The sequence below is a fragment of the Ascaphus truei genome, unplaced genomic scaffold (assembly GCF_040206685.1).
Source record: "Ascaphus truei isolate aAscTru1 unplaced genomic scaffold, aAscTru1.hap1 HAP1_SCAFFOLD_311, whole genome shotgun sequence".
Taxonomy (NCBI): Eukaryota; Metazoa; Chordata; class Amphibia; order Anura; family Ascaphidae; genus Ascaphus; species Ascaphus truei.
In genome coordinates this window covers 50708-62727 of record NW_027456082.1, presented here as the reverse complement: position 1 = coordinate 62727, position 12020 = coordinate 50708, and the positions used below count along the sequence as shown (strand labels likewise).

Sequence of the window (12020 nt, the reverse complement as noted above, 5' to 3'; positions counted from 1 at the left end):
AACTGCTATGAAAGCCATTCATACAGCTCAAGATTCACTCTCACCACCACCAATCGCGATCAACGTAATAGTTGGACATTGACTATTTAACAGTGGCTTGTTCCTCTGTCTGTCTCTTAACTGTCTAACTGTCACTCACTTTCTCTGTATGTATGTCCCGCCCCACTCTATGGTATATCTCTCTCTCTCTCTCTCTCTCTCTCCCCCCCCCCTCTCTCCTTTCTCCTCTCTCTCTCCTCTCTCTCTCTCTCCTGCCAAACCACGACACTGAGTATGGATCAGGGGAACCTGGTTCTATTCCTGGAGTCACCTCCTTGTGACCTTGGGCAAGTCTGCCTCAGACACCACAAACCTAGATTGTAAGCTTGAGTCCCATTGGGAGGAAGGTGCTGTAGGAGATAAAGTTGTTATTATATCTCTCTCCGTCTTTCACTCTCTGCCTCTTTATCTCTTTCTCCCTCGCTGGGGCCATTTTGATTACACCAGTCAGACAAGTCCCCAAGCCTGGCAAACCCTCCCAGTGACTCACACACACACAGCAGATAAATATAGAAACATTTATTTACAGATTTATACCTCCTGCTTAAATACGTCGTACTTTACAACGAGGGACAAAGTCCCGGCTATTTACATGAGTCTGACGAGCAACGTGCTCATAAAGTGCTCTGCCCGGATTACGCTATTCTAATAACATATAACATGTAACACATGCACGGGGGGTCGGGGTGAGGGGAAAACAAGATAAATAATACAGATCTAAGTTAGTTTAGTCCAGTTGCGATAGTGCAGAATAAGGGTATCACTGACCTGAGGAAGAGAGGAGAACTCTCGAAAGTTTGTCCTATGGCATAGAAAAGGTATCACCTAATACTGTGTGTGTGTGTATAAATATATATATATGCTTTGCCACTAAGACCAACCTCACACTGATGACACCCATCAAGGTTGAAACATGTCTGTGAGTGGGTTTAATGGCTTTGCATCTCATCCCAGCCTCTGTCTAAAAGCTGTGTTTAAAACAGCATGCATTGGCTTGAGGATTGGCTTGTGTAATATGAGCTTGAGACAAAAGGTGGCAATGAGTGCTCATTTGCATGTCATTTCCCAGAATCCATTGCTGCAGTGGAAGTGCTGTATGCTGGGTGACAATGGGGAAAGACAGGGTTGCAGACCTGTCTAAGACATGCAAATGAACATACAGTAATTATATATATATATATATATATATATATATATATACATAAAGCAGAAAATAAAGGTATCACCTAATACTGAAGAACTCATTTATTCTGCACTATATATATATATATATATAGCAAATGGAAATATTACTGTATACTCATTTGCATGTCTTAGGTCTGCAACCCTGCCTTTCACCATTATCACCCAAAACACAGCACTTCCACTGCGTATATATATATACGTGTTTATATATACATATACAAATGTTCATGTTAAATAAAAGTTAATATAAATAGGTTCGGTATAATTCAGTATATAACATGAATGTAAGAAATAGTACGTAAAATAATAGGCATAATTATATATTTTAAATAATATATTATAATGATGAATTTACAAACATATACAGTGTACATATATTTTATTCTGTTCCTTCCCTGCAGCTTTGGAATCGTTCCAGCGTCCCCTCCCGGCTCAGTGGGACCGCTCGCAAAAATTCATTTCTTTTATTGAAATGAGCGCCCTCCCCCCCCCGCCCCTCTTGGATTGGAGTGAATGGAACATCCCGGGACCCTAGAGGATATGGTATAGGCTCGATATATCCACGACAACAGCCTCAGCCTATCAGAGCGCCCCTATACACGGTCAGTCCCACGAGTGAGGCACCGGAAGGGGGGTAACAAAGTGGGCGGGGTTTTCCAAGCGGAGTGTCCTGATTGGTCGAGTGTTTTATTTTAGGCTATAGTATTGTAATCCTGCGGGTTCATGAGTATTATTCCCTCGTCCCCTCTCCCGCCTCCTGTATAGGGGGGGGGGGATCACACAGTGTGTATACGCGCTTTGGTATATATGTTGGCTGGTCGTTGGGGGGGAGGAGGGGGTTTGTTCATAGCGGCTCAGTGCTCCCCCTCCTGGGCAGGGGCATCTTCACATGCTGAACTCCGGCGGGACAGAGAGGGGGACAATGTGAGGTCTGGAGGTGGTCAGCTGAGGAGGGGGAAAGAGACAGGATTAATGAAGGAGGCGGTCACCCACTCTCTCTCTCTCTCTCTCTCTCTCTCTCTCTCTAATTCTCTCTCTCTCTCTCATTCTCTCTCTCTCTCTCTCTCTCTCTCTCTCTAATTCTCTCTCTCTCTCTCATTCTCTCGCTCTCTCTCTCTCTCATTCTCTCTCTCTCTCTCATTCTCTCTCTCATTCTCTCTCTCATTCTCTCTCTCTCTCTCATTCTCTCTCTCATTCTCTCTCTCTCATTCTCTCTCTCATTCTCTCTCTCTCTATCTCTCTCTCTCTCTCTATCTCTCTCTCTCTCTCTCATTCTCTCTCTCTCTCTCTCTCTCTCTCATTCTCTCTCTCTCTCTCTCATTCTCTCATTCTCTCTCTCTCTCTCTCTCTCTCTCTCTCTCTCTCTCTCTCTCTCTCTCTCTCTCATTCTCTCTCTCATTCTCTCTCTCATTCTCTCTCTCTCTCATTCTCTCTCTCGCTCTCTCTCTCTCTCTTTCCCCCTCTCTCTCTCCTTTCTCTCTCTCCCTCCCTCTATCTTTTGTTCCCTCTCTTCCTCTCTCTCTCTTTCTCGTCTCTCCCCCACTCTCTCTCATTTCTCTCTCCCATGCCACTTCTCTCCTCTCTCTCCCTCCCTTTCACTTTTATTCTCCTTCTTCCCCTCTCTCTCTCTCTTTCTCTCCCGCACACTCTCTCGTTCTCTCTCCTCTCCCCTCTCCCCCCTCCTCGCTCTCCCCCCCTTTCTCACCTTCACATCTGTATTCACTTTCTCCAGCGCCGGTTGGAAGTTTCCAGATCTGGAGCCTTGAGACCCTAAAGCAGACACCGGCAGGAAAGGGGTTTATTGAGCGACGCTCTGCGGGTCTCTGGGATGGAAGGGGTTAGTGGTGCGATGCTCTGCAGGTCTCTGGGATGGAAGGGGTTAGTGGTGCGATGCTCTGCAGATCTCTGGGATGGAAGGGGTTAGTGGTGCGATGCTCTGCAGGTCTCTGGGATGGGATGGGGTTAGTGGTGCGATGCTCTGCAGGTCTCTGGGGTGGGAGGGGTTAGTGGTGCGATGCTCTGCAGGTGTCTGGGATGGAAGGTGTTAGTGGTGCGATGCTCTGCAGATCTCTGGGATGGAAGGGGTTAGTGGTGCAATGCTCTGCAGGTGTCTGGGATGGAAGGGGTTAGTGGTGCGATGCTCTTCAGGTCTCTGGGGTGGGAGGGGTTAGTGGTGCGATGCTCTTCAGGTCTCTGGGGTGGGAGGGGTTAGTGGTGCAATGTTCTGCAGACTCTGGGATGGGAGAGGTTAGTGGTGCAATGCTCTGCAGGTCTCTGGGATGGGGAGGTTAGTGGTGCAACATGCTGCAGGTATCTGTGATTGGAGGGATTAGTGGTGCGATACTCTGCAGTCCTCTGGGATGGGGAGGGCTTAGTGGTGCGATGCTCTGCAGTTCTCTGGGATAGGAGAGGTTAGTGGTGCAATGCTCTGCAGTCTCTGGGATGGGAGAGGTTCGTGGTGCGATGCTCTGCAGTTCTCTGGGATGGGAGAGGTTAGTGGTGCAATGCTCTGCAGTCTCTGGGATGGGAGAGGTTAGTGGTGAAATGCTCTGTAGGTCTCTGGGATGGGAGGGGTTAGTGGTGCAATGCTCTGCAGTCTCTGGGATGGGAGAGGTTAGTGGTGAAATGCTCTGCAGTCTCTGGGATGGGAGGGGTTAGTGGTGCAATGCTCTGCATGTCTCTGGGATGGGGGGAGGTTAGTAGCGCGACGCTCTGCAGCTCTCTGGGATGGGAGAGGTTAGTGGTGCGATGCTCTGCAGGTCCCTGGGATGGGGGGAAGTAAGTAGCGCGACGCTCTGCAGCTCTCTGGGATGGGAGAGGTTAGTGGTGCAATGCTCTGCAGGTCCCTGGGATGGGGGGAAGTTAGTAGCGCGACGCTCTGCAGCTCTCTGGGATGGGAGAGGTTACTGGTGCGATGCTCTGCAGATTTCTCACCCTGCATGCTACTGGCTGAATCCGGGTTCACAATTCTGCCTCTTTCCTGGGTATCAGCTTCCCACCCGTCCTCGTACCAGCGCTGGTCTGAGTCTATCAGCCTGGGGGGGGGAGAGAGAGGGGGGAGAGAGGGGGGAGGTGGGGTTACTAGCTGATGCTCCCTCCCCTCCACCCACAGGTAACTGAGCCCGGACACCATAGGATACAGAATAAAGTCTAGAGTTTGTGAGAGAGAGAAGGATAGAGAGAAGGATAGAGTGAGAGAGAAGGATAGAGTGAGAGAGAGAGGGGGGAGAGAGAGGGGAGGTGGGGTTACTAGCTGATGCTCGCCCCTCCACCCACAGGTAACTGAGCCCTGACACCATAGGATACAGAATAAAGTCTGTGGCGCCTATTTTAGTAGCATCGATAAAATTACTGCCATATTGAACGGTTTAGCGTTCATCTTACCGACTTTGCGTCTTAACCCAGACGGTGCTGAAAAGCTGTGCAATGCAACACGCATAAGCTTATAGGGGTCCATGTCAAAATGGATTTGAAGCAAAAGGTGACACTATAGAAGTAGGGTGGGTGGCTAAATATATATATATATAAATTATATATCAAATGGAAATATTACTGTATGCTCATTTGCGTGCCTTAGACAGGTCTACAACCCCGCCTTTCACCATTATCACCCAGCACACAGCACTTACACTGCAGCAAGGGATTCTGGGAAATGACATGCAAATGAGCACACAGTGCCACCTTTTGCTTCAAAACCATATGACATGATCCCCTGTAGGCTAATGCTTCCTGCATATCACATGGGAAGGAAGTTGATCCAGGGATTAATCCGATTGCCAATTCTCGGAGTCAGGAAGGAATTCATTTTTCCCCTTAATGGGTTTTTTTTGTTTGCCTTCCTCTGGATCAATAAGTAAGTATGGATATAGGATAAAGTATCTGTTGTCTAAATTTAGCATAGGTTGAACTGGATGGGCCTACGTCTTTTTTCAACCTCATCTACTATGTAACTATGTAACTATGTAACTATGTAACTATATATCACAGCTATTGAGCACAGCCTGGGTTAAAATGCATAGCCAGTAAATACACTATATATAAAATCGATCTCTCTCTGTGGGGGTACCCCAGGGCTCTGTCCTGGGACCTCTCCTCTTTTCTCTGTACACACTCTCTCTAGGTGACCTAATAACATCTCTTGAGTTTAAATATCACCTCTATGCTGATGACACAAATATACCTTTCAACACCCGACCTTACACCTGCTGTACAAACCAAAGTTTCTGAATGTCTCTCTGCTATATCATCATGGATTGCCCTCCGCCGCCTTAAACTCAACATGGCTAAAACAGAGCTCCTCATACTTCCTCCCTAACCTGGCCCTACTACCTCCTTCCACATTACTGTTGGAACTACCATCATTCACCCAGTAGCCCAAGCACGCTGCCTAGGGGTCACACTCGATTCCTCTCTCACATTCTCCTCTCACATTCACAAAGTAACTAAAACCTGTCGCTTTTTCCTCGGGAACATTGCAAAGATTCGCTCTTTCCACTGTCACTCTGCTGCTAAAACTCTAACAACTCCCCTAAAATCTATGCTAAGTGCTGCTAGAATCACTCGACTTTCTCCTAAATCTGTCTCTGCGTCTCTCCTGCTGAAATCCCTCTCCTGGCTTCCTATTAAACTCTGTATCACTTACAAGATTCTCCTCACTTTTAAAGCTTTACACTTGTCTGCCCCTCCTTACATCTCACCCTAATCTCTCACTATACACCCCTCTGCCCCTCCTTACATCTCACCCTAATATCTCACTATACCCTCCTCTGCCCCTCCTTACATCTCACCCTAATATCTCACTATACCCTCCTCTGCCCCTCCTTACATCTCACCCTAATATCTCACTATAGCCTCCTCTGCCCCTCCTTACATCTCACCCTAATATCTCACTATACCCCCCTCTGCCCCTCCTTACATCTCACCCTAATATCTCACTATACCCTCCTCTGCCCCTCCTTACATCTCACCCTAATCTCTCACTATACACCTCTCTGCCCCTCCTTACATCTCACCCTAATATCTCACTATACCCTCCTCTGCCCCTCCTTACATCTCACCCTAATATCTCACTATACCCTCCTCTGCCCCTCCTTACATCTCACCCTAATATCTCACTATACCCTCCTCTGCTCCTCCTTACTTCTCACCCTAATATCTCACTATACCCTCCACTGCCCCTCCTTACATCTCACCCTAATATCTCACTATACCCTCCTCTGCCCCTCCTTACATCTCACCCTAATATCTCATTATACCCTCCTCTGCTCCTCCTTACATCTCACCCTAATATCTCACTATACCCCCCTCTGCCCCTCCTTACATCTCACCCTAATATCTCACTATACCCCCCTCTGCCCCTCCTTACATCTCACCCTAATTTCTCACTATACACCGCTCTGCCCCTCCTCACACCTCACCCTAATATCTCACTATACCCTCCTCTGCCCCTCCTTACATCTCACCTTAATATCTCACTATACCCCCCCTCTGCCCCTCCTTACACCTCACCCTAATATCTCACTATACCCTCCTCTGCCCCTCCTTACACCTCAGTCCTAATATCACACTATACCATCCTCTGCCCCTCCTTACACCTCATCCTAATATCTCGCTATACTCTCCTCTGCCCCTCCTTACACCTCAGCCCTAATATCACACTATATCCTCCTCTGCCCCTCCTTACATCTCACCCTAATGTCTCAGTATACCCTCCTCTGCCCCTCCTTACACCTCACCCTAATATCTCACTATACCCTCCTCTGCCCCTCCTTACATCTCACCCTAATATCTCACTATACACCGCTCTGCCCCTCCTTACACCTCACCCTAATATCTCACCATACCCTCCTCTGCCTCTCCTTACATCTCACCCTAATATCTCACTATACACCGCTCTGCCCCTCCTTACATCTCACCCTAATATCTCACTATACCCTCCTCTGCCCCTCCTTACATCTCACCCTCATATATCCCTATACCCTCCTCTGCCCCTCCTTACACTTCAGCCCTAATATCTCACTATACCCTTCTCTGCCCCTCCTTACACCTCACCCTAATATCTCACCATACCCTCCTCTGCCCCTCCTTACATCTCACCCTCATATCTCACTATACCCTTCTCTGCCCCTCCTTACATCTCACCCTAATATCTCACTATACACCGCTCTGCCCCTCCTTACATCTCACCCTAATATCTCACTATACCCTCCTCTGCCCCTCCTTACACCTCACCCTAATATCTCACTATACACCCCTCTGCCCCTCCTTACACCTCAGCCCTAATATCTCACTATACCCCCTCTGCCCCTCCTTACACCTCAGCCCTAATATCACACTATACCATCCTCTGCCCCTCCTTACACCTCAGCTCTAATATCTCACTATACCCTCCTCTGTCCCTCCTTACACCTCAGCCCTAATATCTCACTATACCCTCCTATGCCCCTCACTATACCCTCCTCTGCCCCTCCTTACATCTCACCCTAATATCTCACTATACCCTCCTCTGCCCCTCCTTACACCTGACCCTAATATCTCACTATACCCTCCTCTCCCACTCCTTACACCTCAGCCCTAATATCACACTATACCCTCCTCTGCCCCCCTTAAATCTCACCCTAATATCTCACTATACCCTCCTCTGCCCCTCCTTACACCTCACCCTAATATCTCACTATACCCCAGACTGCCCCTCCTTACACCTCAGCCGTAATATCACACTATACCATCCTCTGCCCCTCCTTACATCTCACCCTAATATCTCACTATACCATCCTCTGCCCCTCCTTATGCCTCACCCTAATATCTCACTATACACCCCTCTGCCCCTCCTTACACCTCAGCCCTAATATCTCACTATACCACCCTCTGCCCCTCCTTACACCTCAGCCCTAATATCACACTATACCATCCTCTGCCCCTCACTATACCCTCCTCTGCCCCTCCTTACATCTCACCCTAATATCTCACTATACCCTCCTCTGCCCCTCCTTACATCTCACCCTAATATCTCAATATACCCTCCTCTGCCCCTCCTTACACCTCATCTCTAATATCTCACTATAGCCTCCTCTGCCCCTCCTTACATCTCACCCTAATATCTCACTATACCCCCCTCTGCCCGTCCTTACACCTCACCCTAATATCTCACTATACCCTCTTCTGCCCCTCCTTACATCTCACCCTAATATCTCACTATACCCTCCTCTGCCCCTCCTTACACCTCACCCTAATATCTCACTATACCCTCTTCTGCCCCTCCTTACATCTCACCCTTATATCTCACTATACCCTCCTCTGCCCCTCCTTACATCTCACCCTAATATCTCACTATACACCTGCTCAACTCTTGCGTTCTTCTCACGGATGTCTTCTCTCTACCCCTTTGTATCTAAAGTCCTCTCCCGCCTTAAACCTTTCTCACTGATTGCCCCGCACCCCTGGAATGCCCTTCCCCTCAGTACCCGACTAGCACCCTCTCTATCCACCTTTAAGACCTTTCTTAAAACACACCTTCCTATTCTTGCTCTCGTGTCTGAAGCGCTTATTCCCATTATGTGTTACTTGAATATGTCACGTGTGTTACTGCTCTGACGCGCTATGTACATGTATGGCGCCATATACATAAAGATATACATACATACATAAATGGATCATAGTGTCACTCTGACATGTATTAAGCACACAGCCGCTCCCGTGTAACGGGAAATACATGTATTATATTCTAATACCCATATCCCCACGTATGTTCCCCTGAGACGGGTGGGGAGAGGTGTTAGGTGTCACCGTTATTACACAGAGAGGTAACTCCCGTCCTCGTCTCTCCGCGTATCGAGGTTCTCCGTGTCTCTGCTTGTGATATGTGTGTATGTAACTATAACACCGCGCACACTCACTTCTCTCTGACCGGACGCCGTCGGCGTCGGCACGAGATGACAGCCAGGGCGACGATGACGATGAGGAGGACAGCCAGGCCGGCCCCGACCCCTCCGTATACACCTGGCTTACTGATAGCCGTCTGACATCGATGTCCTGTGTACCAGAACTGATCTGAGCTGTCACAGCTGAGGAGAGAGAGAAGGAGAGAGTGAGGGGAGAGAGAGAAGGAGAGCGTGAGGGGAGAGAGTGAGGAGAGAGAGAGAGAGAGTGTGTGAGGAGAGACAGTGTGAGGAGAGAGAAGAGTGAGGAGGGAGAAGAGTGAGGAGAGAGAAGAGTGAGGAGAGAGAAGAGTGAGGAGAGAGAAGAGTGAGAGAGAGAAGAGTGAGGAGAGAGAAGAGTGAGGAGAGAGAAGAGTGAGGAGAGAGAAGAGTGAGGAGAGAGAAGAGTGAGGAGAGAGAAGAGTGAGGAGAGAGAAGAGTGAGGAGGGAGAGAGTGAGGAGGGAGAGAGTGAGGAGGGAGAGTGTGAGGAGGGAGAGTGCGAGGAGGGAGAGTGTGAGGAGGGAGAATGTGAGGAGGGAGAATGTGAGGAGGGAGAGTGTGAGGAGGGAGAGTGTGAGGAGGGAGAGTGTGAGGAGGGAGAGAGCGAGGAAAGAGAGCGAGGCAAGAGAGTGAGGCGAGAGGGTGAGGAGAGAGTGAGGAGGGAGAGTGTGAGGAGGGAGAGTGTGAGGAGGGAGAGTGTGAGGAGGGAGAGTGTGAGGAGGGAGAGAGTGAGGAGGGAGAGGGTGAGGAGGGAGAGGGTGAGGAGGGAGATTGAATAGAGGGAGAGAGAAGGGGGAAAGAGTGAGGAGAATGAGTAGAGAGAGAGTTAAAAGGAGGAGTGAGTGAGTGAGTGAGTGAGTGAGAATTAGGAGAGAGGGAGGATAAGGATAGAGATGAATTGAGGAGATAGAAGTAGGGAAGGAATAGAGAGAGAGAGAGACAGAGAGAGAGAGACAGAGAGGGAGAGACAGAGAGACAGAGAGACAGAGACGAGAAGGTAAACTCACTAGCAGCGTGGTCCCTGCTGTGTGACTGAGCACCGGCCCTTGTTGCACAGGATGTAATGCTTATTGGTGCTGCTGCAGTTGGACACACAGCTCACCTCCCCGGAGATGTCCACCGGGTAATAATATTCCCGCAGCTCCTCAGGGATGGACAGCACCAGTGAGCACAGGTCTGAGGGGCAAGAACATGAGCCCATGTAATATACACACTGACCACCGGGTGTCACTGTGACTGCACCATAATCATAGCGAATGTATAGTACCCTACTACAGTATACTGTATACACACAGTGACCGCAGGGTGTCACTGATACCCATAGAGTATATACTGTACCCTGCTATATACACACAGTGACCGCAGGGTGTCACTGATACCCATAGGGAATATACCCTGCTATATATGTTGGGGCTTATGGTTTGACTCCCACTTAACATTCGGGATGCACACTGATACCCTGACAACCAAGACCTATGCCAAACTAGGGGTACTTTACAGGAACAAATCCTCCCTAAGTCTCCTGGTCAGAAAGCGTATCGCACAGCAGATGCTAATGCCAATTATTGACTATGGAGACATAGTATATGGCTCGGCTCCTCAAACCCACCTTAGCAAACTTTACACCCTCTACAATTCAATTTGTCGTTTTGTTCTCCAATGCAACTACAACACACATCACTGCGAAATGCTCAAAGAACTAGATTGGTCATCACTCGAGTCTAGGCGCAAAGTTCACCTTTCCTGTCTCACCCTCAAATACTTTCTGGACAAGCTACCCAGCTACTGTGAACAAGCTCCTCACCCCTACCACATGCAGTACCTATCACCTGAGATCAGACTCCAAAAGACTGTTCATGGTCCCAAGGCTCAACAAAGTATCCGGACGTTCCTCCTTCTCCTTCCGTGCACCCCAAAACTGGAACAACCTACCAGAGACTCTCACATCCAGCACCAGCTAAAGTTCTTTCAAATCTAAGGCTGTCTCACACTTTAATCTGGTCTGTAACTGTTTCATACGCTCATAATATATATTTTCTTTAACTGTGCACGCAATGTCTTGTATATAATGTATACTTTGTTCATTTATGTAACTGTACTTGTAACCATGTATTATTTGTTTTACTCTGTGACCAGGACATACTTGAAAACGAGAGGTAACTCGCAATGTATTACTTCCTGGTAAAATATTTGATAAATAAATAAATAAATATACACACGGTGACCGCAGGGTGTCACTGATACCCATAGGGAATATACCCTGCTATATATACACAGTGACCGCAGGGCGTCACTGATACCCATAGGGAATATACCCTGCTATTTACACACAGTGACCGCAGGGTGTCACTGATATCCATAGGGAATATACCCTGCTATATACACACGGTGACCGCAGGGCGTCACTGATACCCATAGGGAATATACCCTGCTATATACACACAGTGACCGCAGGGTGTCACTGATACCCATAGGGAATACACCCTGCTATATACACACAGTGACCGCAGGGTGTCACTGATACCCATAGGGAATATACCCTGCTATATACACACGGTGACCGCAGGGTGTCACTGATACCCATAGGGAATATACCCTGCTATATACACACGGTGACCGCAGGGCGTCACTGATACCCATAGGGAATATACCCTGCTATATACACACAGTGACCGCAGGTTGTCACTGATACCCATAGGGAATATACCCTGCTATATACACACGGTGACCGCAGGGCGTCACTGATACCCATAGGGAATATACCCTGCTATATACACACAGTGACCGCAGGGTGTCACTGATACCCATAGGCAGTGGTTGACAAATCACCAAAAAATCTACTCGCCACACAAAAACATCTACTCGCCACCTAGTACCAA

At 48.4% G+C, this 12020-nt stretch overlaps 1 protein-coding gene across 1 annotated transcript in view; it reads right to left on the bottom strand.

Annotated features, from left to right (window-relative positions):
* Positions 1-543: 543 nt before the first annotated feature.
* The window catches only part of LOC142483237 (uncharacterized), a 35473-nt gene continuing 23996 nt past the window's right edge, over positions 544-12020 (bottom strand). Inside the window, exons 8-12 of the mRNA XM_075583300.1 lie at positions 10149-10317; positions 9120-9287; positions 4159-4259; positions 2930-2994; positions 544-2169 (exon numbers count right to left, since the gene is read on the bottom strand). Of these exons, the coding sequence (XP_075439415.1) occupies positions 2110-2169; positions 2930-2994; positions 4159-4259; positions 9120-9287; positions 10149-10317 (563 nt within the window). The 3' untranslated portion in view covers positions 544-2109. The remainder of the gene's footprint in view (positions 2170-2929; positions 2995-4158; positions 4260-9119; positions 9288-10148; positions 10318-12020) is intronic.